The 25,296-nt window shown below is 45.5% G+C and overlaps 2 protein-coding genes and 1 pseudogene across 2 annotated transcripts; all 3 read left to right on the top strand.

The window, feature by feature from the left end:
* The first annotated feature begins 9,485 nt into the window (after nt 1-9,485).
* On the top strand, nt 9,486-16,988 carry LOC123425698. The gene is made up of 3 exons (XM_045109410.1): nt 9,486-9,683; nt 9,793-9,856; nt 16,607-16,988. The coding sequence occupies exons 1-3, from the start codon at nt 9,575-9,577 to the stop codon at nt 16,764-16,766; spliced, it is 333 nt and encodes a 110-aa protein (XP_044965345.1). The 5' UTR covers nt 9,486-9,574; the 3' UTR covers nt 16,767-16,988.
* Nucleotides 16,989-17,174: 186 nt separating this feature from the next.
* Nucleotides 17,175-21,364, top strand: LOC123425697 (annotated as a pseudogene).
* A 15-nt stretch (nt 21,365-21,379) lies between these two features.
* On the top strand, nt 21,380-23,562 carry LOC123425696 (serine/threonine-protein phosphatase 7 long form homolog). The gene is made up of 6 exons (XM_045109409.1): nt 21,380-21,727; nt 21,808-22,074; nt 22,148-22,350; nt 22,429-22,735; nt 22,810-22,905; nt 22,987-23,562. Exons 1-6 carry the CDS (start codon nt 21,650-21,652, stop codon nt 23,371-23,373), a joined length of 1,338 nt encoding a protein of 445 aa, XP_044965344.1. The 5' UTR covers nt 21,380-21,649; the 3' UTR covers nt 23,374-23,562.
* Nucleotides 23,563-25,296: the final 1,734 nt, after the last annotated feature.

Here is a 25,296-nt window from a genome sequence, read left to right as displayed (position 1 = left end):
ATTATTTTTCCAATATTGTTCATCATCTCCTTGCCGTCCCTTAACGTCGGGCTTGCAGCTTGCCGCGCCCACCTGTTGTCTCTCCCACTCCGTGTCTGCCCAGCGATCGCACTTGGCCAAGACGAGGACGAAACCCCGGCCAACGTAGGAACGGGAACAACAGTCTGTTTAGCACGGATCCATGATAGTAGACTGATGCTTCCTCTATTCAATCAATATTTTTTAGTTCAGCGAATTTTCAAGGAGCCATTTGCATTCCCAACTGTAATATGTGGGACATGGGTTTTTTTAGTTCAGCTGATCGAAAGATAAATGCAGTAATTTTCAGACTACATGATGCATGTTGTTGCAGAAGGATCAGATCGAATCCTGCGCCCGTCCCGCTCGAAGTGGCCGATGATCGCGTCCCTCCCAAAACGGCGGCGATGATGGAGAGATCCGCGAGCGTCGGCGGGTTCCTGACTCGCAACTCCCACCGCACGAGCTTGGGGACCCCTCGGGGATGACGCCAGCACGGTGGGGACGTCCACGGCAGCGCGGGCTGGGGACCGAGCAACGGGAACCGTGGTGCGTTCCGATCGGGGGCTTAGTCGTTCCAGTACGATCCCCATCCCTCTCTCTCTCTCTCTCAGACTCACCCACACACTCACTCTATCACTCTGTTTGCGCGCGTGCATGCAGTTCACACCGCTGACTAACTTGATCTATGGAACTGTAGAAGGTTTCGGAGTAATTCTTTTCAAGGTCCAATTCTAGCTACTCTTTTCAATCTTGGCCAATTGGCAAGCTTGTAAGTACCCATTGCCGGCGATAAGAGCTAAATGTCATTCTTAAATGTGAAGGTTGCAGCAAAGAAAATTAATAAATCTAATTTTGTGGTGCAGACAAATTGGTGATGTATTAAATGGGAGCTCTTTTTCACTTGCATTCATCTATAATCTCACATCTTTGAACACCTTGTATGTCATTCAGTTAATAGCTACAAGCCTACAACATGTAATTTTTTTGCGGGGTTTTGAGGAACTGTAGGATATCTGATAAGCTTTTATCAATAGACTTTTCAAAATTCATGAGTTTAAATTTATTCTAAGCATTTTATTCAAACGATAAACTACATCCAAGTGCCTTTCTTACAAAACACTGCATTACTATAGATTATACAGTGGCTGATGACATGTTCTCTTTCTGGTTTTATTATTATTATTATTATTATTATTATTATTATTATTATTATTATTATTATTATTATTATTATAGGGATTAGAGTTTCAACAATACCACAGGACAACTACCACAAACCTTGTTGAATCTGAACTGACTCGCCTTCTTGTATGGACTCTCTTGACTTGCAAAGTGTATTTGTACAAAAGGAAGACTTCCATCATTTTGCTAATCTTTATAAATTTCGTTGTGACTATATTTCTTGGGAATAATATCCTTCCAGGAAGCCTTCCGAGCTCAATAGCATCATTGCTTAAAAAATTGTATGTACTATGGTTCAATTTATTTACACAATAAAAGCAAGGCGGTGCTTATGTAATTTCTAGCTTACAAATAGTTTAGCCATTCACAAAAACTTATGCCTAAATGCTTGTGCTATTGTTGCTATACATAACTTGCCTTACTTCATGTCCAACCATATGGCGGTGCTGTCAGTTTTAATCTCGATCATCGGCTTGACTGTGTACATATTGATTTTATCAAATCTAATATCATGGTTCCGTTGGTGTGCATGAACCTTGATGCATAATGGTTGAACAAACTAACTGGAACTTTCTCAGAGGTCTAGTCTTGTTGTACTAATGTTCTTTACACTTTTCTGGACTATAATGTTATTCAATACTGATAGTAACAGATTCTTTTTGTTCCTTGTCTGGTTCAAAAGGTTGCGTCCTACGAATTTACAACCTTAACATGCATTCCTGGAGTCATTATGTACAAAGGAGTTAAAGTGCACGTATTCTTTTACTTTCAAAGAAAGTTGGCGATTCTTGCTAGAGAATGTTTTTCTTTGTTTGCAATAGTCACTACTTATTCAGCTTCTAGATCTTCCTTGAATTATTGAAGCTGCTAAAGATGGAAAGGGTAGAGGGAGGCAGGTAATATGTCCAGCTTTTGCTTCATTTTTGCAGTGTAATTAATATTCATGACACATGGTCTCAACAAACATGTTACAATGTATCATACATGTATAGTTACATTATTTACAAGGTCTCGTTGCATTGTTAGTTTAACATTTATGTGAACATTTAGAATCCATCTTTAGTGCGAATTATCTGAGCACCCACCTATTATAGAAATCATCTATGGCAACAGTATGTAGAAAAATGCATTGTCACTCTCTCCTGATAATGGTTTTTTTTATATTTAGGGGGGAAAAGGGTATAGTGCACTATATAAATCATGCTAATTGTCAATGTAGCAATAAATATTGCGCTTTGACTTTCAAGCTCATAATGTACATAGTTATTACATATGGCTGGGAACTTACTTGGATATTCTTTTACATCTTGTGAGATCATAAGAATAAATTTCCTTTGTGTCGTACCTTTTCAAAGCGAGTTAATTTGTGGATTACCATCTTTCGAAATAATTTCAGCCATTTCAATACTCTAGAAGGCTAAAAATTATTATACCATGAAGGGGTTTGCACGTGTGTTATAACTTGTGCACACTCATACTCTATGCACACTGTGCTCTAAGAATTTCCGGAATTATTCCTTAATGGTATTCTGATGGTTCTTGACGCCAAAAAACCCTTAACTCACAAATGCCTCATTGAGAAGGAGCTTGAGGGATTTGGCATCCGATAAGTCTCTATGTTGATACCATCTCGAGCACTTGTTGTCCTTCTCTTCCACGCTGAAATTGTTTGTCAGCAACCTAAATGGTTTTGTTTAGCTTTGTTCTTGTGACTTTTACACTCAGGTTTAATATTCATTGAAATACATGTTTCTGTTCGAACTATATTTGAATTGTGGATCTGAAGTTTCATGTGCATACATCAACCGCTGCAGAATTTTGTACCATAGTGAGGTTCGTTTTAGTTTTCTTTTTAAGAATGCTTAAGCTCAGTTCATATGCATAATTTGATGATATTTGTGAGTCATTATTATTTTTTCAATATTGGTCATCATCTCCTTGTCGTCCCTTAACGTCGGGCTTGCAGCTTGCCGCGCCCACCTGTTGTCTCTCCCACTCTGTGTCTGCCCAGCGATCGCACTTGGCCAAGACGAGGACGAAACCCCGGCCAATGTAGGAACGGGAACAACAGTCTGTTCAGCACGGATCCATGATAGTAGACTGATGCTTCCTCTATTCAATCAATATTTTTTAGTTCAGCAAAATTTCAAGGAGCCATTTGCATTCCCAACTGTAATATGTGGGAGTTGGGTTTTTTAGTTGAGCTGATCAAAAGATAAATGCAGTAATTTTCAGACTACATGATGCATGTTGTTGCAGAAGATATAAGGGAGAAGTAATTGTACTTAAATTCAGAGTTCTTACATCTTTGTCGTCCCCATCTCCATCGTCCTCGACACCCACTATAATCGAATCGCTGATCCCCATGAGGCCACAAGGTTCCCCCGGATTACTCCAAAAAACTTCAAAATTTCCTATCCCTAATGAGGAAATTCATTCGATTAGACGTACGTTGCACGTGCACTATTACTAGTCGCACGAAAGTGAAGGTGTAGGAGTGTAGGACCAGTAGTAAATCGCGCCTTCAGGATGTTTCCGACCGAATCGTGTAATCTTTGATGTGTACTTGTGGCAGGGAAAACTATTCAGTTGCAGTGTGCTGGTAGTATTAACTCGTTGTAGTTTACATTTTGATCAAAAAAAAAAAACTCGTTGTAGTTTACATGCCCGTCACGGCAAAAAGGCAGAGGAGCACAATACCGTGCCATTGATCCTCACCTGATCAATCAGTTAAGACAGCAACGTGTGAGATGAACTGCTACGTACTATACACCACTTTATCGACGGGACATCTAGTGATGGGTTTGGTACACTGATATATCAAAGCGCTGTACACACACACACACATATATATATATATATATATATATATATATACTAGCAAAAGGGTCTGTGCGTTGCAATGTGAGAAAAGATACCACACGTTTTTAATCTTTTTATAATTATTTTGATTTATTAAAATAATAAGCTAACTAACTAATGTAGTCAGTCATATCTTATTTTGTTGAGAAATTAACCCGTCCATTGTTAATTCCACCATGATGAGAAATTGAGCGGGACAAACAAAGCAAAACAAAAAGGCTACGTGTATTGATCAATGGATTGTTATCTTATTTCACTTATGGGGTAGAGAATGTGGGATCAGATGACAAATTAAAGGTGGTGTTCCATTCTCTGTCTCTACAACAATACAATCTTACATTCAATACATTCATTCATCAGCAAACAAATCCCACAAAACAAAATTTCTTATCGGTGCTTGGCACACGGTTGGAGACATGGGGAGGGGATCTCACCAGATGATGAGTTCCTGCCGGAGGAGGGGATACGATGAGGGGAGCAAGTGTTAGACGCCTCTATCTGGCCATAAGGAGTCGTTGTTGCCGCGCCATAACCTCGGAGTTCCCCGTGTGAGCCATGGAGGCCCGCCTCCACCTCCAAGTACTTCGCTCCGCTGCGCCTTATCAGCGCGTCGCCGCCGTTCTGCATCGAGCAGACGCATCATCCCCACTCACTGTAGCTGTCGCGTTGATTTGATTCAGAAGTTGTGCTCGAGCGCCGAAACGGGGGTAGCAAGCGGGCAGAGGTACGGCCGCGGAGGTGGGTGGGTTGAGATCGACAACAGTGGTGGTTGAGGTCGGTCACGGCGGCGAGTGGTGTGGCAGCGGCCTGGGCACAGACCAGGGTGGACCAGGGTCGACGCGATGCGCTCGAGCGCCGCAACGGGGCAGTGAGCGGGAAGAGGTACGGCCGCGGAGGCGGGTGGGTTAACATCGGCAACGGTGGCGGTTGAGGTCGGCCGCGGCGGTGAGTGGCGTGGCGGCGGCCTGGGCACAGGCTAGGGTGGCCTAGGGTCGACGGGAGGAGACGATGCGTACGAGTATAATTTTTGCTGCGAATCGTTTTTTCATTTTGCGTTGCAGATAAATGATGAAGCGCGGGTTGAATAACAAAAATTACAGATTTTTTATAAAAACATCGCGATGGGTTTTCCGACGGAAGCAATAGCCGCTTTATTATTATACTAGCAAAAAAGCCTGTGCGTTGCAACGGAAGAGAAAATAACACACGCGCTGAACGTAATATATTTTCACATGACATCACATTTGTGTTACCGACGATGACCTTAGTGCTCGTACAACGAAAACGCGTTTAAATGTACAATCACTCGGAATAAGATGAGAAATAAGTTGTTTCTTTCCATGAGGTTTTTCAAATGTGTGCATGTGTGGTTAACGATGATTTTCTTTCCTCTCAATTTGATTTTAATTTAATGGATGTTTATTGCAATTCGTATCGTCGCCGGAAAGAGAGAAAAAAGAAGGATTGTGCACTACAGATTAAGTTTGCACCAAAAATAATATTTAAGAAGTATTCAACAGCTAAAAATAACATCCTATTTTGATTCTACATATTTTTTTTAATCAAATTTCATATATAACATGTTAAAATCGGAGTTACGGTTTAAAAGATATGAATATTTTTGTTTTAGATAAAATGTGGATTGATTAACTGAAAAGTCAGGGTTTTTTTGTTAAAAAAAACGTTTTGACTGACTAAAAACGGAGGGCGGGTTAATTACCTGAAACATCAGGGGGTTTTCTGAGAAAAGGAAAAAAGATTTGTTTTCTGACTTAAGTCCGGACTGCGGGTTGATTACCTGAAACATCAGGGGGTTTTCTGAAACATTCAAAAAAACGATTCGTTTTTCTGACTTAAAACAGGACTGCGGGTTGATTTCAGCAAACATCAGGGGGTTTTCTGCAAAATAGCCACGACAGACGACAGAAGCCTTAGACGCTTTATTATTAGGGATATATATATATATATATTATATATATATATATATATATATATATCTATACCTAATAATAAAGAGGCTATCACTTCCGTCGGAAAACCCACCGCGTTATTTTTATAAAAAAGTCCCTGTAATTTTTGTTATTCAACCCACGCTCCATCATTTATCTGCAATCCAAAAGGAAAAAACGATTCGCTGCAAAAATTATACCCGTACGCATCGCCTCCTCCCGTCGACCCTGGGCCACCCTGGCCTGTGCCCAGGCCGCCGCCACACCACTCACCGCCGCGGCCGACCTCAACCGTCACCGCTGCCGATCTCAACCCACCCGCCTCCGTGGCCGTACCTCTCCCCGCTCACTGCCCCCGTTGCGGCGCTCGAGCGCATCGCGTCGACCCTGGTCCACCCTCACATGTGCCTAGGCTGCTGCCATACCACTCACCGCCGCGGCCGACCTCAACCACCACTGTTGTCGATCTCAACCCACCCGCCTCCGCGGCCGTACCTCTGCCCGCTTGTTGCCCCCATTTTGGCGCTCGAGCACAACTTCTGGATCAAATCAACGCGACAACTACAGTGATTGGGGATGATGCGTCTGCTCGACGCAGAACGACGGCGGCGCGCGGATAAGGCGCGGCGGAGCGAAATACTTGCAGGTGGAGGCGGGCCTCCATGGCTCACACGGTGAACCCCGAGGTTATGGCACGGCAACGGCGACTCCTTATGGCCAGATAGAGGGGGCTAACCCTTGCTCCCCTCATCGTATCCCCTCCTCCGGCAGGAACTCATCATCTGGTGAGATCCCCTCCCCATGCCTCCAACCGTGTGCCAAGCACCGACAAGAAATTTTGTTTTGTGAGGATTTGTTTGCTGATGAATGAATGTATTGAATGTAAGATTGTATTGTTGTAGAGGCAGAGAATGGAACACCACCTTCAGTTTGTCATCTGATCCCACATTCTCTACCCCATGAGTGAAATAAGATAACAGACCATTGATCAATTCACGTAGCCTCTTCGTTTTGCTTTGTTTGTCCCGCTTAATTTCTCATCATGGTGGAATTGACAATGGACGGGTTGATTTCTCAGCAAAATAGGATAGGACTGACTACATTAGTTAGTTAGCTTATTATTTTAATAAATTAAAATGATTATAAAAAGATTAAAAGTGTGTGGTATTTTTTTCTCCCGTTGCAACGCACGGGCCCTTTTTGCTAGTATATATATATATATATATATATATATATATATATATATATATATATATATATATATACCTAATAATAAAGAGGCTATCGCTTCCGTCGGAAAAACCCACCGAGGTGATTTTACAAAAAAGCCCTTACTGTTTATGACATTAAACTCGTAATATATTAAATATTTTTTTAAAATACTCATATCTTTTAAACCGTAACTCCAAATTTAACATATTATACATGGAATTTGATTAGAAAAATATGTAGAATTTAAATATGATATTATTTTATCTGTTAAACGTTTAATAAAAATACTATCTAGGGTGCAATCTTAATAAATAAGTCATTATTCGTCTTTCTTTCATACCGGTACTCATCCGGGTTGGGGATGAACACGTCAACAAAATCAGGATTAGAGATGAAACTGAAGGTCACTTGACTGATTCTTTATACGTATTAAATCTACATACAAGTCGTGTTAAATAGAAGACCTGTGAAATTTTGAACTGCATTTTTGTAGGATAAGACCATCTTTATTTGTATCGTAACTATAAATTCTTAAGTTATAGACATTTTTTATAAATTAAGAGCATGTGCCGTGTGGTATTTCTTTCTCCCATTGCAACGCATGTGCCCTTTTGCTAAATAAATATCTATACCTAATAATAAAGCGACTATTGCTTCCGTCGGAAAACCCACCGCGGCATTTTTATAAAAAAACTCTGTAATTTTTGTTATTCAATCCGTGCTACATCATTTATCTGCAACGCAAAAGGAAAAAACGATTCGCTATAAAAATTATACTCGTACGCATCGCCTCCTCCCGTCGTTCCTGAGCCACCCTCGCCTGTGACCAGGCCGCCGCCACACCACTCGCCGCCGCGGCCGACCTCAACCGCCACCGGTGCCGATCTCAACCCATCCGCCTCTGCGGCCGTACCTCTCCCCGCTCACTGCCCTGTTGCGGTGCTCGAGCGCATCGCGTCGATCCTGGTCCATCCTGGACTATGCCCAGGCCGCTGCCACACCACCCGCCGCCGCCGCCGACCTCAACCACCACTGTTGTCGATCTCAACCCACGCGCCTCCGCGGCCGTACCTCTGCCCGCTTGCTGCCCCCGTTTCGGCGCTCGAGCACAGCTTCTGGATCAAATCAACGCGACAGCTACAGTGACTGGGGATGATGCTTCTGCTCGATGCAGAACGGCGGCGGCGCGCGAATAAGGCGCGGCGGAGCGAAGTACTTGCAGGTGGAGGCGGGCCTCCATGGCTCACATGGGGAACTCCAAGGTTATGGCGCGACAACATCGACTCCTTATGGCCAGATAGAGGCGCCTAACCCTTGCTCCCCTCATCATATCCCCTCATCCAGCAGGAATTCATCGTCTGGTGAGATCCCCTCCCCATGTCTCAAACCGTATGCCAAGCACCGGCAAGAAATTTTGTTTTGTGGGGATTTGTTTGCTGATGAATGAATGTAAGATTGTATTGTTGTAGAGACATAGAATGGAACACCACCTTCAGTTTTTCATCTGATCCCACATTCTCTACCCCATGAGTGAAATAAGATAACAGTCCATTGATCAATTCACGTAGCCTCTTTGTTTTGCTTTGCTTGTCCCGCTCAATTTCTCATCATGGTGGAATTAATACAAAATAGGATAGGACTGACTACATTAGTTAGTTAGCTTATTACTCCCTCCGTTCCTAAATATAAATCTTTTAAGATATTTCACTAGGAGTCTACATACGAAGCAAAATGAGTGAATCTACACTCTAAAGTATGTCTATATACATCCGTATGTAGTCCACTAATGAAACCTCTTTAAAGACTTATATTTAGGAATGGATGGAGTATTTTAATAAATCAAAATAATTATAAAAAGTAATAAATCAAAATAATTATAAAAAGTTTAAAAGCGTGTGATATTTTTTCTCCCGTTGCAACGCACGGGCCCTTTTGCTAGTATATAATAAAGCGGCTATTGCTTCCGTCGGAAAACCCATCACGATAGTTTTATAAAAAAGCCCCTACTCGACTCGACGCCTGCGAAGTGAAGGCACGCAAAATAACTATCTGGGCTAGATTTGGGAAATTTAGATATCTGGGCTCAGTTTTCCTTTTCCTTCCAGCAAATTTTTGGGCTCAGTATTTTCTGAGGCAATTTGGGCTCAGTTCAGAGCTCTCTCGTTGCGCCGTCCTTCTTCCAAACCTTATGGGCCTAGCTAGCAGGCCTCACTAGGCCTGCTTTTCTTCCATCGCAATCGCAAGATACAACTTCCGCCCCTGGCGAGACGGCGGCGGGGAGAGACAGAACCGAGCCGACCAAAGCGCCCGGGGAAACCCTAGGACGAGGAGAAGGGCGCCCCGCAGCCATGGCCAAGGGCCGCAACAAGAACAAGGCCAAGAATGGCGCCGGCGGCGCCGCGATGGACACCTCCGAGGCCGCGCCCGCTGCATCCACCGCGGCAGAAGCCCCACAACGTATTATGTCTTTTGAGCCTCTGTCTCTCTTCGTCGATTTGTTTGGGTTTCCGCTCTCCTCGAGCCTGATTTGTTCCGTGCCCCCCCTCTCCCCCCCCCCCTTTCGCAGCGATGGATACGTCCGAGGGGAAGCAGCCGTCCTCGTCGTCAGCTGCTCTGAGTTCGATCAACAGGTGAGTGAAAGGATTACACCGATTACTCTTCTCGCTCTCTGTTTATTAGATGCATCAGGGCCGAGGTCGATCTTTCCGAGTTCACTGACTTGGGGGCAGTTTAAGTTGGGGAACTTGAGTAACATGTAATATGGGGGATGAACCGATCACATACTGATTAGTTTGACATTAGCAGTATGAAGAACTGTGTATCAAATTTATTGGATGATTTAAAGCCTTTCTGTTTAGGACGCTGCTACACAGCGCCCGCGCACTATGCGGGCTGATCTAGCGGCCGCCGGTAAAGAAAAGTGCATCTGTGTGAGTCCCCCACCCATCTGCTAAAAAGGCAGGTCCACCTCCCCCTTCCGTTGCCACGCCCCGCCAAATAGGAAGAAGGAAAAAGGCATCGACTCCTCCCCCTCACGTGATCTCCCCCACCCACCACCAGAAACCCCACGCCCCACCAACACAAATCCCCCGTGCAGCTTCTTCTTCCTCCCAGCAGCCGCCGCACGCCATGACCTAGCGGTGGGGGAGCTCCCCTCCCACAGCGTAAAATACAGTAAAAAAGGCGAAAATCAAGCCAAAAAATCTTGGAAAGCACAATTGTGTGTGCAACTCTTCGTGCTGATCAGGCAATTTTCTGGAGAATTGTGGGCAAAAATATTGTCAGAGCTGGGCCAAATTCTCCCCATGAAAACAACAAAGGTAAAAAAGGTTGTTCCAATTTTGTTGGCCATGAGCTACTTTTAGTTCTAGAACTATTGGATTTCCCTCTCTGTACCCCCCTATCTACTACTTGCAAAATTGCCCCTTGTATCAGAACCTGACTTGAATCTTGTTCTCTATTCTTGCCTCCCCCTTACACCTGTAGAACTGGATGCTATATAAAAAGTTGTTGGGTCTTGAATTGTATCTTGTCTATTGTCTTGCGCGTTGCTTCTGCAACAGCAAAATAAAGAACTGTTAATAATCGGGGTATAGTAAAACTGGACAATAAGCTATTGTAGTTGCTTACAAAAAAGCTAGTAGTAAAGTCTAGTTGCTCAAAAACACAAAGTAGCCAGAGAAACCCTAAAAACTAGTAGTAGAAAATATTGTGTCGTGCTGTAGGCGAGAAAGGTCGATGAGCTAGGTGACCTAGCACCCGGCGTGTGGGCGAGTTGGTTGGTCGGTTTAGGCGGTTTTGCAAAAAGGGATGGGTGGTGTTGTAGGCGATTAGGGTCAATGGGCTATGTGACCTAGCACCCGCCGTTTGGGCGAGTTGGTTGGTTGATTTAGGCGATTTTGCAAAAAGAGGTGTGTGGTGTTGTAGACGATTGGGGTCGATGGGCTAGGCGACCTGGAACTCAGGGTGGGGCAAGTTGGTTGGTCGGTTTAGACGGTTTTGCAAAAAGAGGTGTGTAGTGTTGTAGGCGATTAGGGTCAATGGGCTAGGTGACCTAGCACCCGCCGTTTGGGCGAGTTGGTTGGTTTATTTAGGCGATTTTGCAAAAAGAGGTGTGTGGTGTTGTAGACGATTGGGGTCGATGGGCTAGGCGACCTGGAACTCGGGGTGTGGGCAAGTTGGTTGGTTGGTTTAGGTGGTTTTGCAAAAAGAGGTGTGTGGTGTTGTAGGCGATTAGGGTCAATGGGCTAGGTGACCTAGCACCCGCCGTTTGGGCGAGTTGGTTGGTTTATTTAGGCGATTTTGCAAAAAGAGGTGTGTGGTGTTGTAGACGATTGGGGTCGATGGGCTAGGCGACCTAGAACCCAGGGTGTGGGCAAGTTGTTGGTCGGTTAAGGCGGTTTTGCAAAAAGAGGCGTGTGTTGTTGTAGGCGATTAGGGTCGATGGGCTAGGCGACTTGGAACCCGGGGTGTGGGCGAGTTGGCTGGTCAATTTAGGTGGTTTAGTAAAAAAGTGCGGGTGGTGTTTGTAGGAGATTAGGGTCAATGTGCTAGGCTATCTAGAACCCGGGGTGTGGGCGAGTTGGTTGGACGGGCTTAGGCGATTTTGCAAGAAAAGGGTGTGTGTGGTGTTTATATAGCCGATTAGGGTCACCTAGCACCCGAGCGTGGACGAATTGGTTGGACGTGCTTAGGGGCTTTGCAAAAAGGGGTGTGTGGTGTTTGTAGGCGCTTAGGGTCGATGGGCTAGGCGATCTAGCACTCTAGGGGGGGGGGCTAGTTTGTTGGTTGGCTTAGGCGATTTTGCAAATAGGGGTGTGTAGTGTTGTAGGCGAGAAGGTCGATAGGTTAGGCGACTTAGCACCCAGGGGTGGGCGAGTTGGTTTGGTCGGCTTAGGCGGTTTTGCAAAAAAGGGTGTGCAGTGTTTGTAGGCGATTAGGGTCGATGGGTTATCCAACCTAACACCCCGGTGTGGCTAGTTTGTTGGCCGGCTTAGGCGATTTTGCAAAAATGGGTGTGTGGTGTTTGTAGGCAATTAGGGTTGATGGGCTATCCGACCTAGCACTCGGGTGTGGCTAGTTTATTGGCTGGCTTAGGCGATTTTGTAAAAATGGGTGTGTGATGTCGTAAGCGAGAGGTCGATAGGTTAGGCGACCTGGCACCCGGGTGGAGGCAAGTTGGTTGGACGGGCTTAGGCAGTTTTGCAAAAAGGGGTGTGTAGTGTTGTAGGCGATTAGGGTTGATGGGCTAGGCGACCTAGCAACTGGATGGTGGGCGAGTTGGTTGGACGAGCTTAGACAGTTTTGCAAAAAGAGGTGTGTGGTGTTGTAGGCGAGAAGGTCGATGGGTTAGGCGACCTAACACCTGGGTGGTGGGCGAAATTGTTGGACGGGCTTAAGCTCTTCTTTGTCCTAAAAGAATGTAAAAACGTGTGAGATTGCCTGATTCTGAATAGGACAGGTTCTGCATAAATTCCGTATTGATATAGTTTGCAGTTTTTTTACATGATTCCCTACCTAAGGCATGTAAAAATGTTGTAAAGAAAATAAAGAAAACCAACAAAAAATGTGTGGTCAGTACCTTATCATTGTATTGATCTAGGGAGTCCTCCATCTTAAAACCTGGCGGGCTAGGGATGGCGGAAAAGATGTCCTTGCCTAGTTTTCACTATTTCTGTTGCCTGAAGAGAAGCAAAAAATGGATTATTTCATGACTTCTACAGTGAAGAAGATTCTGATTTATTTCCACAGGGAACTCTAACAAAGGACATGCAATACATAAGTAATCAATGTGTAGAAAAGATGCAGGTTCATTTTATCAGGCGCGGAAAAAATGGAAATAGTAATCTGGCAACAAAGACTATGCAGTGCTTGCTATCTGCTCAAGCATTGTGTCAAAAATGCTAACATTTCAGATAGGAGTAAACGACACACTGAAGAAATACTAGTACGTTCAGAGGAGAAATCTAAACACAAAAAGGCCTGCATGTAGATACACCAAAAACAGCAACCTGCATCCGCAGAAAATTCAGTTCCAGAAAATAATCCACTAAACATGTACATATAGTTCTGACAATGTTACATATCCACTCTCCGATACCACTTCCCTTCTCTCATTTGTGCTGTATGGGGAGAGCCACATTAATACCTTTGTGCCCGGCTTGCCACAACCTAGTGTCCTACGTGATACAGATCAAAACGGGTTGACTGTATTTTGTAACACTAAGCGGGGGGCTTCAGGCTTTCAGCTTCAGTCATTAGGATTTCCGGTAGAAACTGCGAATGATCGAAACAGAGACTGAAAAGGGAGTCTCATCATGGCTGCACCTCGAACAAAAAATCAGACCATGGAATTAGAATTAATGCAGCACAAACTAAGGACGAGGGACCGAGCAACATAACACGATACTGTAAGTGGCATCAATTGATTGATGTCAATTTTAAACGGGTTGCTAATAATTAGATAGGTCTTAGTTGACGCCGCACCATGTGTTCAGCTTCATCGCTACAGAAAAACATTATATGATTTGCCATCCTATCTAACAAATAAGCTCGGATGCTACCAATCATTCACTAACTCCAGAAAATCATTGTTGCATTAGCTCAGGGCAATAACTCCACAATGTGAAGAACATCAAAAAACACAGTTGACATGCAAACAGAAAAGTCTCAGTTCAGTTCTACACAAAGAGGAAAAGGGATGAAACTGCCTGTTTTTACATCGAAACAACCCCGCTGTCTCTGCCGCTTGTTTGATGAAACTTCTGTGAGCTACTCCTGTTCTAGATCCCATTGAGATAGGAGTACAAATAGAAGGTGTACAAAATTCAGATAATGTCATGAACTGAATGTTGACGAGTCTCCTCGAATAAGAAACAGTCTGCAGTGGCACGCTGCAGGCAGGGTTGTCGAGCAAAAAATGAAGCAAACTCATGAACAATGCGTACACTAGGTGACATGACAGCTAAACGTGCTTCAGATGTCCACTGAACTGCCCACTTAACATCAACTGCGACAGAGAAAACTTGCCTACTTCTGGAGGAAACCAAATGCTACAGAAGCGCCCATTGTAAGTGGCAACATTGCCTACTCAAAAGTGCTCCGGATAGGAAAAACCTAAAAACACCACACTGTAAGTAGTGAAGTGAAAACATTGCCTGTAAAACTAAACTTTCATGTGAATTACTACAGATTTGCATGCAAAATCTGTAAAAAATTGCCCATTGTAAACTGACATTGCCTACCTATTGTTGGAAAAACAAACCTACAGCGTACAAACACCTGACATGGGATAATCGATTGCTTGCTTGCAATGCACTGCCCAAAAAATCACGCGAGAAAGTTCATCTCTGCTTGCCACTGTTCGTTATCAAAATCGAAATTTTTTGGTTGGTATTTTGCGCACGGGATTCGCCGGGGCATCGATCCTCTGCCTTCCTTACCCCTCTGCCGGCATCCCAGCAGTCCCCATCCATGTCCTTCCCCTGACACCGTCGTGTCGGCGAAACACCTCCCCCTGTCTCCCCCTAGTTCGCGAAATCGTGAAAAATGGAGAAAGAGTAGGACGTGTGACTTATGTACTCTCTTCCCCACGGGGACGAAACAGCTCGCCGCTTCCTTGTCGTCTTCGCGGCGCCGGTTTGTCCACCTGCACCTTCTCCCTCCCCTTCACTGGTCGCATGCCCCCCCCCTCTCGATCGAAACTGTGGTGCTTCGCCTCCGTGCGAAACAATGATGTCCAGCTCGTCGGCTGTACGTGCTTCCCCCTTGGTTCATCGCCGCCGTTTGTTCTCTCGCCGGTCGCGGTCGTTGACGACCTAGGGATTTCTCTCCCCCTACTACTGAAGGGGTGGGTGTGAGGAGAGGAGGGGGGAAAGGCGAGACGATAAAAACGCCACCGCTCCTTCTCGTGTCGGATCCATCCACCACGTGGCAGGATCGTGTCATGTGACGGACGGCTGTCGTTCAGCCGCTCGGGAATGCTGAATCGCGCATACTCGTTACATAGCGTTTAGGTTCTGTTTATGCACGAGGGCACACTTTTTTGTATAGGTTACTCTCAAGCAAGCGCTTGCACCTTTTTTTTTTTAATTAAGTGGATAAGGAAAGTAGATACATGAGTTGAGCCGCTAGTGCTGAGATCATAAACAAGTAACGCAAACACCCTAGCTACTCCTTGCAGCGCTGGATGACCAATAGTTGGAAGCCTGCACTATCACTCTGCTTCATCATTGATATCGCCACCGCAGCATCGAGGGCACGATTGAATAGAATAACGTATAACCTGTGTTGCTTTGAAGACATTGTCGAGCATTACCTCTCATTTGTATAAAAAATACCTTGTATAATGTGTACCATTGCTTTGGTGCCCTTCATCTGGTTGTTGTAATTGCCATGGCCAAACAGCAAACCTACTATCTTTTAAGTTGTTCAAGTTACACTGTATCATTTTGATTATTTTTTTTCCATGGGAAAATTTGTTGAGGAAAAAAAAGTTGCTAGAGGTTTAAGTAGTGGAAAAAATAGGTGCTGACAATGATCATAGAGGGATATTAGAACTTGCCTCTTAGCCATGGACACCTATTTGCATTAATCCCATAGACCAGTCACTGAATTTTGTAAGTTTGTCACCCTTCACTCCACAGAATCCTGTCACCTTCTCATTAACTTCGATAATTTAATTTGCATTTGAGAATTATGTGAGTATTGCTGGCGTTTATCAACCCAAGGCTAGTTAAATCTTACATTCATTTCCTGAATTTTCACTAGTAAATCCTGAGGATTAAGGGTAGTGTTTTTACTGCTGCTTTGCTTTATCTTTTGCATTACCTATTAATGAACATGTATATAAGCATAACTGGAAGACTACTAGAAGCGGTAAATGTTTCTTCTTAACTCATCAGAGGTCACAGTGCATTGTAGATTGTCCATAACAAATGTTTCCTAGGATAGGTGTTCTACTGGTATACATAAAAATAAATATGCCACTGGTGTTACAGCTTCCTAATCCATCAGATATTTAAAGCCAAGATCAGAAACAAATTACTCATTGTCAGACCATGATTAGTGCTTCCTATGGAAGTCGTGCCGAATGCTACTAAAAAGTGGACAAAATTATGCTTCTATGGTGTTCTTTATTGTCCTAGCCCCTCCGAAGGCTTCCGCTTAAAGTTGCCTGATATGCTCCTGAAAGTGAATTAGTAATAGTTCTATAGATGAATATTTTGTGTGCTTTCCTTCTGTTATGGCTTACCCCGTCCTTCTGTTATGGCTTACCTGTTTCCCTTGGAGTGTGTTCTGTTTCTTGCAGTACACGTATTCTTCGCATATGTGTATACGATGAATCTTCTTTTTATCTGATTACTTGTCTCTTTAACCAGGAAAATAAAAAAGGGCGTGCAAACTAAAAGGACAAAAAATATGAGGAAAATGAAAGCAGTTGCCAGGGCCATCTCAAAAACTGAGAAGTCCGAGGAGAAGGTCCTGAAAGCAAAAAGCAAGAAGTCAAGGATTCAGTCTGCCAAGTCCTTGTATGATTAAAGTTTCAGTTGTCAGCATAATTTCGTGTACCAGTATATTTCCACCCGTAGATCAACCAAATTTATGTGTTTCAAGAAAACCTGTTTTGCCTCTAAAGATTGCCACTACCTACTTCTTTACAACACTTGAGGGATGACCTGTGAAGTATTAGTTAGAACAGTAGGAACGATGGGTTTTTCTTCACATTCTTTGATATCAATCTTCGCAAAGTTGCAAGGTAAATCTTTATTCTTTAGGTTGCACCACTAAGCACTAAGCAACAAATTTAATTCTTATTTGTTAGATTGCACCACTAACTTGGGAGTCAGAAGGTAAAAATTGGTGTGTTGATAGCTCCTGGCAACAACAAAAAATGCTTGAGTTGATGGGTGGGTGGGTGTGTGTGTGTGGGGGGGTCGGGTCGCTTGATTTGACATGGAGCATATTCTCTCTGTCTTGTGGCAACAGAATGTCAAGCAAAATAAGGCACCATGTAGAGTTCATCAGGTTAGTTGTCCAGCCAACAAATAGTTCGCTCTTAGCGAGGTAAAGAGCTAGGGATGTAAATGGCGCGATAAACGGCGCCCGCAAGGCCCATCTAGCTGGATAGTTCATTTTTGTGAGGAAAATTAGTTTTCTTGAACTGTTAAACCGATAGGGCCTTAACGGTTTTAGAGCAACTTTAACGGGCTGATCCATTTTGTCCGTTGATGTCTGTTTGGGTCGACGCGCATAAAAATCCGTCCAACGCGTTGACCCAAACGAACGCGTGTCTGTTTGCCGGCCCATATCTGACCCATTTTTCAGTCGGGTTTGCGTCAGCGCAGACACGAGACGGACGTGCGCGTGCACCTTCTCCTCCCCCGTGTCCGTTGGTCGGTGGCAGCCTCCATCATTTTTCTTCATTTCCCCCAAAAACCCTCCCGCTCGTGCGTGCTCGCGCCCCATCCCCGCCATGGACGATGACCTCGTCGCCGCCAGCCACGCCTCGTCCGGCATGATGACCGCCCCCTCCGACAAAGGCAAGCCTCCCCCTCGGCAAGACTGTCGTCGCGCCCAAGCCAAAGAAGACGCCGACGTCTGAACAACACGCAAGGGAGTCGGCCAAGAGGAAGGGCCGCAGGCACGCGAGGGATGAAGCCATCATGACCGTCGCCGTCGCACAACAGGAGGTCACCAACGCCTGCGTCGCGGCGGCAACAAGGGAGGCGATCTATATGCTAGGGTTAAACCCTAGCCAGCACGGCCTCGTCAACGTTGTCGTGGCCGCGGCCAGCACCGGCTCATCCGCGTTCCCTCGGATGGTGCTGCCCGACTCGTCCCGCGCGTCGGCTTGCACCCCGATGCCCGGCTTCCACGTCTACTCACAGGCCTCCCGCCTCTTCGGGGAGTGCTCACCCGAGGTGAGCGCGGTGGCGCCTTCCACGCCCGCGCCCATCGACCTCAACGCCACACCAGTGGCCGGTGGCTCGTCATCCGGAGGCGCGAGGAAACGCGCGCGGCAGATGCGAGCCGACGTGTTGCCGGGCGCACGCAACCTGTTCGACGCTATGCTGGCCGTCGGCGATTAGGACTACATGCAGAACTTGATCTTTGAGGGTGGTGCATCGGTCGCTTGCTACGATCCCGACGAGACACAAAGCCAGGACGGCCGAGGGACGTTCACGCCGTCCACCTTTGATCAAGATTAGGCGGCCTTCATGCGTGATGAGGCCGGCATGGACCTGGACGGCTTCCCACTCGACCACGAGTTTCCCGAGGACTACATGCAAGAGGAAGAGGACGAGTGCGACATCGAAGGGGAGCCTTTGTTCGAGGACGAGCTCGCCAACCAAGCCGCCTTGGCGAAGCCGGAGCGCAAGAGCAAGCGGATCAAGGCATATGCGGTGGTCGAGGACAAGCTTCTTTGCGAGTGTTGGAGAGACATTGGGCAAGACCCCAAGACGGGCGCCGAACAAAAGCATTCAACTTTTTGGATTCGTGTCCACCGTGAGTTCCATGAGCGCAAGAAGTTTCCGCCGTACCAAATAGTAAGCACGCGCGGGTGGGTGTCCATTTCAAAGCGATGAAGAGTGATCCAACAAGAGTGCAACAAGTTTTGTGTCACTCTTGAGAGCGTCAAGGCCTGCCCCGTGAGCGGCATTGGCATGCAAGACATGGTATGCTAGCAAGCCGCCCTCTTTTGTGTCATCAAGTTTATGCTTGTGCGTTCATTTGCATACCATTTGCCAATATGCTTGCATGAAATACATTTGTAGGCATTTCAAACTTTGGAGGCATTCAAGGTCCAACATAATGGCAAGTGCTTCAACCTCTCCCATTGCTTTAGGGTCATCAAAGATGAGAAGAAGTTCAAGGCGCAATATGTCGTCCTCAAGTCGCGCGAGGGGAAGCAAGCCGTGGAGGAGGTTGGGGACGACGAGAAGGCACGACCGTGGGGAAGACCAACTCCAAGAAGGAGGACAAGCGGGATGCGGCGTCGAACGCCTTGGTCGCAAGCGTGGAGAGCATGATGAGCAAGAAGGACTCAAGGGAGGAGGAGCGCCGGCGTTACAAAGAAGAGCAAATGAATGCCTTCATAGAGGTCCAAAAGGACTCAAGGGAGGAGGAACGCCGGCGTTACAAAGAAGAGCAAATGAATGCCTTCATAGAGGTCCAAAGGAGGAGGCTTGGGATGAACGCGGAGAAGCAAGCCAAGATGCTTGAGATGGAGGCGAAGAAACAAGCCAAGATGCTAGAGATCGAGGCCGCCAACGCCAAGACCAAGGCGAAAGAAGTGGCTCTCGCGAGCATGATGACCAGGGTGGAGATCATGAAGGTGGATCTCAACACCGCGTCGCCAAGGAAGAGGTCAAGGTTCGAGAAGATGCAGGCCGACATGCTCAAGTTCGACAACGAGTGATCTAAGCTGGCGAGGGCCATCCTTTTTTATGCCGGCAGGTGTGTTGGCATGACCACGGGACCGCGATGGCGTGGTCGAACTCAAGTCCCACCTTCTTTTGTGTGTCGGCTGCTGGTGAGTGCGCCAACATGAACTGTGCGGTGATATTTTTTGAAACCGGCATTGTATGCCGGCGCTGGCATGGTGCCGGCATGAGACATGACCGCTGACATGATCTATGGTCGCGGTTCTTTTTAAAAAACTATGTGCGGACATGAAATGCGTTGGTGCGTTGGACGTACTGCCGACCTAAATCTAAAACAGGGCGGACATTGGACGGACAGCCGATCTAAATGGACAAAAGGCGGATAAAAGGGTCGTTTAGGTCGGCCCGTAGAAGTTGCTCTTGCATCGCGTGAGGCCACACAATGCCATGCCGGCACCCGCCTTTCCCGTCTCGTGGACAAATGATCAATCTACACCGAGCTTTGCTTCATTCTCCTCGCTGGTCACGTGTGATGGTATTGTGCCTGTGCCAAATACTAGATGATCATGAACGCCGAATCATTGTTTTGACCTTCTGATTAAATATGGGCACACAATAAACTCCACTCGGCACGAAACAATTTCACGATCTGATCCTTTTTAGAAACGCCGTAAACCGTGGTGTTGTAGGTGTACTGTGAAAGCCAGTGCAATGTGGCGTTTCCTATCAGCAAAGCAACGTCAGTGCAATGTGGCGTTTCTTGCTGTCACTGCAACGTCAAGCCTCCTGGCGTTTCTAGGGGCCATATCTGCCCCGGACCGGCCCATCGTCCACCAATCACCGTTTCTTCCTCCTCTGTTTGTGCGAGGCTTGGTGAAAAAAAATACTCCCTCCTCTTCTAGATCCCCCCCTTCGATCTCCCGCCTCCCTCAACTGTTTTGTAGGTTCTTTGGGGGCAAATCAAAGAGGCCGGTAAGCTCCTCCAATCCATCAAATTAGTTTTTGCAATAACTTTGTATTTATGGAACTTTTTTTTTACTAGGTGTAACGTAGATTTTGAAGTAAAATCAATTTTGTAATGGTTAATGCATATGTTTTCAAGTAAAACTAAATTTGTGATGGTGAATGCTTAGGTTTTTGGCAATAGGTGTAGTTTTGGTGGCACTAGGTGTAACCTAGGTTTTGTTTATATTATTGACACTAGGTGTATGCCTAGGTTTTATTCATATTATTGGCACTAGGTGAATGCCTAGGTTTTTGGCACTAGGTGTAGTGTGATTGTTTTTGGCACTAGGTGAATGCCTAAAAGAATTTGTTCATATTATGTAGGATGTTTCAGCCGGATAAATATCCGGGCCTTGATGATTTTTACGAGCAGAAGCATCGTGCGGTGCTAGTGGAAAGAGGAGAGGTAATTATCCTGGTATTGATGATTATTTTTCTATATTCTATGATTTTCATATTGTGACAAGTTGAGAGAATTAACAAATTATGCGTTTGTTTGTTTAGGTTCCTCCACTACTTCGGTTGAGGGGGCACAATCCGAATGAATCTCTCTTATATGACCCTCGGTACGAGTCATATTTTAGAAGAATGGATCTTCTTCAGTTTGTGCTCAACTTTAAAGGCACACCACCATGGTTGAACGCCACGGCCCTTACCGCCCTTACGGACCGTTGGAGGCCGGAGACGCACTCATTTCACCTTCCTCTTGGTGAGATGACCGTAACTTTGGAGGATATTGCTATGATCACCGGGCTTCCGATCGAGGGCAGGGCTCTTACAGGGAAGGTTAGGTCTGATGGGTGGCGACAACGGGTTGCAACATTGGTTGGTGTTGAACCTGAGCCGTGGACTCATGAAACCAGGAAGGATCCTAGGCCATCTGGCGTGTTGTTCTCGTGGATACTTAGATATTTTCGCAAGTGTCCAAAGGATGCTAGTCCAGATGTTGTGGAGAGGTACGCCAGGGCTTACCTATGGAATCTTTTGACCCAAGTGGTGTTTCCCGATGGCACGGGGGACACAGCCTCGTGGATGTTCTTGGATCCTCTTCGTGACTGGGATGTTAAGTGGAGTTGGGGTTCGGCGGCACTAGCCTTCTTGTACCGTCAGGTATTGTTTAATATGATGCATTTTCATTTTATTAAATAGGTATTTGCGTGTGGTCGGTTAACGTGTGTGCAAATCTGCAGTTGGATGGAGCATGTATGAGGAGTAAGCCAACGTCCACTCTTGGAGGTTTCGTTTGGGCCCTACAGGTTTGGATGTGGGAGCGTATCCCTGTTGGCCGTAACCTCAGCCTTCCTCTTGAAGAACCTTGGGAGTACCCTTTTGACGGGGATGAGGAGCGGTACCCCACCATCGCACACACATGGGCTAATGTCCAATGGACGAGTATCGCAGCTATGGGGCGATACAAGGCATACATAAGCGAGCTTGACATGCTGACTTATAAACAGGTAATTATCCAAATGCTTTAGCATCTTTTCTGAATTTTTTTCGTGCATGGGCGAGTGACTTGTTGTGATGTAGGTCAATTGGAGGCCGTACACTGTACTTAGACAGTTCCCTCTGAGCAATATGTGCCTTCGTGACCAGCATCTTTGGCGTGTGCGGTGCCCCATGATATGTTTTTTTGCGGTGGAGTGGCATCTTCCTCATCGTGTTTCAAAGCAGTTCGGGGTCCAACAACGCAGTCCGCCGGATCACGTCGAGACAAGTGTGATCCTACATAAGTGAGTTTTTTGTATCACCTGTTGATCAATGTCTAACACGAGAAAATGAAACTGATGTATTATTCTAATGCTTTGTAGGACAAATCGGCAAAACAATAAGAGTGTCATTAATTGGGAGGAGCACCACATTATGTGGGTGGACATGTGGAATGCTCAGAGGAATGCTCGAGTTGAAACTGATCAAACACCCGACACTGACGAGGCGGCATATTTAAGACATTTGGAGTGGATGCGTAAAGAGTACAGAGTTATCCACAAGGGTGCTTGGACTCGTTTTGATTGCTTGGACTTACCGCCAAGTGAGGCTGCTGATGCTGCATTCAACAATTCTATTAGGGAGACAGTTGGAGCGCATCTTGACTATGGCCCTCTCCATGACCGAGTGGTACGTCCCTCCTTTGAAATAAAAAAACATGTGTCATTTATTCGTGGGTGGTCTGTCACATATGTTTTATTCAGGGCACGGAGCTATGGAGATGTATCAACGATAGTAACGTGGTACTTGGTCGTGCCCCAGGCCCAGAAACGGACGAGCTTGTTAGAAGTACTCTGCAGGTTAGATGCCTTGTTAACCATTGTTTTATTTTTCGTAGCTTTGTTAGCATATTAACTTGTCAATGTCTTTTCCTTGTGCAGAAGGTCGCCAATCGATGTCACACACTAGCCGCTTTACTGTCTTGCCACGGTGTTTCATCCATCGATGTGCGGGCACGTGCTCAAGACAGAATGGATGTACATTCTTCCGCTCGTCCGTCTTCCAGCCGACCACATGCTTCTTCGAGCGAGGCACATATTGAGGAAGTTGAAGAAGAAGAGGAGACAGACAACGAGGCCGCGGATTCGGAGTTCATGGAGTTTTGGGCTTCGCAGACGGAAGACGCTCCGCAACCAAGTCAACCTACTCAGTCGACAGAAGAAACACGTCGAGCTAGCTCAAGGAACATCCGACGTCCTGGCTGGCAGAACACTCCGGATGGCTACGTCACTAAGGGCAAGATGGTTGCGAAGAGAGGGAGGAAGTGAAGTACACACAATGGAGTTTTATGAACTTGTCTTGTAGTTTGAAGTATGAACTATTAGTTTTATGTCGTTTGAACTATGAACTATTAGTGTCATGTCGTTTGAAGTATTTATGAACTTGGCTTGTAGTTTGAAGTATGAACTATTAGTGTTATGTTGTTTGAAGTATTTATGAACTTGTTATGCTGTTTAGACTGTGAATTTGGGTATTGACTGTGAATATTTGGGTATAGCCTGTCAACATTTGGTTTTAGAGCAAAACAGGCCAAAAACGCCAGCCCCCCCGGCGTTTCCAACCCATATGCAAACGCTGCGAGAAACCATAGTTGGCACCTTCTGGTTTAAGGGAACGCCAATGCCTCACTTGCGTTTTGACAGGAGGCAGAAACGCCAGCCTAGTTGGCGTTTCACGTAGAGGCTGCAACGCCAGCCTTGTTGGCGTTTCCAGGCCACATCCATATGCCACAGTACCAATGCCAACCTACTTTTATGTAACCCAATGCAAATTGGAATTGATACACATTGTCTTCATTCGAAATTGGAATTGATACACATTGTCTTCATTCGACACTTCTGTGCCGACCCAACATCATATCTTCCTAATAATTCAACTTGGTCACTTGGATCAACCCACTTCAATCTTATCCGCGTTTCTTCTACAACCTGTTCATAAGTAGGACTCTTAAGAAACATAAACTCTTCCTCATAATTGTCAACAATATCAACATTCATGTATGCCTCTTTGTCAACATAATGAATATTCACAATTTTTTCTATCTAAAAAAGTAACAAAAGTACCAATGCTAAGTACAACACATTCCTAAAAAAACAACTAAGAAACATCTATGTCCATCTAAATTAAGCATTACCCTAACCCTAGCCATAACCATAAATCTTAACAATAAGTATAACCCAACCAATACAGGGCAACATTATTGAAACAACTATAATCATTAGTATACACTAAGAACATCACATTTTGGAACAATGATCAATACTAGGGTTAGAAAACACATAAACAAAAAACCACCCAAATACACAAATCCAACCAATCAAAATTTGGGAGATGAAGGAGATTACCTCAAGCAACGGAAATGACACCGGATCCACGGACCAAATCAATCCTTCTGGAAGGATTTGAGTGGAGACAAGTGGGGGAGAAAAGGTGAAAAAAGGGGCTGTAGCTCGGGGGAGAGGTGGGGGAGAAGAGTGAGTGGAATGGTGACCTGATGGGGGAGAGTGGGGCTCAAATAAATATCTCATGAAGAAACGCCATGGTGGCTCGCGCTGCACCCCAATATGGAAACGCCAAGGAGGCTAGCGTTGCTGTCCAGCAGAAACGCAAACTAGTATGGCGTTGCAGGAGTGTACATACCCAAACTAGTATGGCGTTTCTTAGTTGACCAGAAACGCCACGGCTTCTGGCGTTTCTAAAAGGGTCAAAACGTAAAATTCTTTTCCGACGAGTTCATTCTGTACAATATTTTCGTCATATGGGTCAGAACAGTGATTTTGTCCCACCTCAGGTATAGCAGCAACTAGCAATAACAGGAGCCGGTTGGGACCATAGTTGATGATCACACTCTCATCGGAAGTCCATGCTCGTCGCATCGCGGACCATAAGCTGCAGCTTACGTGCACCTCGCCAACGCATGAAGGAAAGCCCGAAAGGTGTTCTCTGCCTCAACGACGCAGGCCGACAGTGTTACCCTGTGTAACGAGTGCATTCCGAGCAACTATCCATGCCAAAAAAACTATCCATGCAGAGAGATCCGTGCCCCGAGCGGGCGTTCACCGCCATAATGCTGCTAGGGCCAAAAAGAAGAGAAATAGTATTAAGAAATTTTTGGATGACACGGGGTTAAAAAAAGAAAGAAAGAATAGAAATAGTATTAAGAAACTTCTGGATGACACGGGTTTGGAGGC

The sequence above is a fragment of the Hordeum vulgare genome, chromosome 2H (genome assembly GCF_904849725.1).
Source record: "Hordeum vulgare subsp. vulgare chromosome 2H, MorexV3_pseudomolecules_assembly, whole genome shotgun sequence".
In the NCBI taxonomy this organism is placed as follows: Eukaryota; Viridiplantae; Streptophyta; class Magnoliopsida; order Poales; family Poaceae; genus Hordeum; species Hordeum vulgare.
The sequence above is the reverse complement of the archived record's forward strand: the minus strand, read 5'-3'. Positions and strand labels throughout refer to the sequence as shown.

What these genes read in the sequence shown, in the direction of transcription:
- LOC123425698 (XM_045109410.1), top strand. Translation starts at nt 9,575, where the DNA reads ATGGCCAAGGGCCGCAACAAGAACAAGGCCAAGAATGGCGCCGGCGGC. An exon ending in CGCGGCAGAAGCCCCACAAC is followed by an intron (nt 9,684 to 9,792) that starts GTATTATGTCTT and finishes CCCCTTTCGCAG; the next exon opens with CGATGGATACGTCCGAGGGG. An exon ending in GCTCTGAGTTCGATCAACAG is followed by an intron (nt 9,857 to 16,606) that starts GTGAGTGAAAGG and finishes CTCTTTAACCAG; the next exon opens with GAAAATAAAAAAGGGCGTGC.
- LOC123425696 (XM_045109409.1), top strand. Translation starts at nt 21,650, where the DNA reads ATGTTCTTGGATCCTCTTCGTGACTGGGATGTTAAGTGGAGTTGGGGT. An exon ending in GCCCTCTCCATGACCGAGTG is followed by an intron (nt 22,736 to 22,809) that starts GTACGTCCCTCC and finishes TGTTTTATTCAG; the next exon opens with GGCACGGAGCTATGGAGATG. An exon ending in TTGTTAGAAGTACTCTGCAG is followed by an intron (nt 22,906 to 22,986) that starts GTTAGATGCCTT and finishes TTCCTTGTGCAG; the next exon opens with AAGGTCGCCAATCGATGTCA.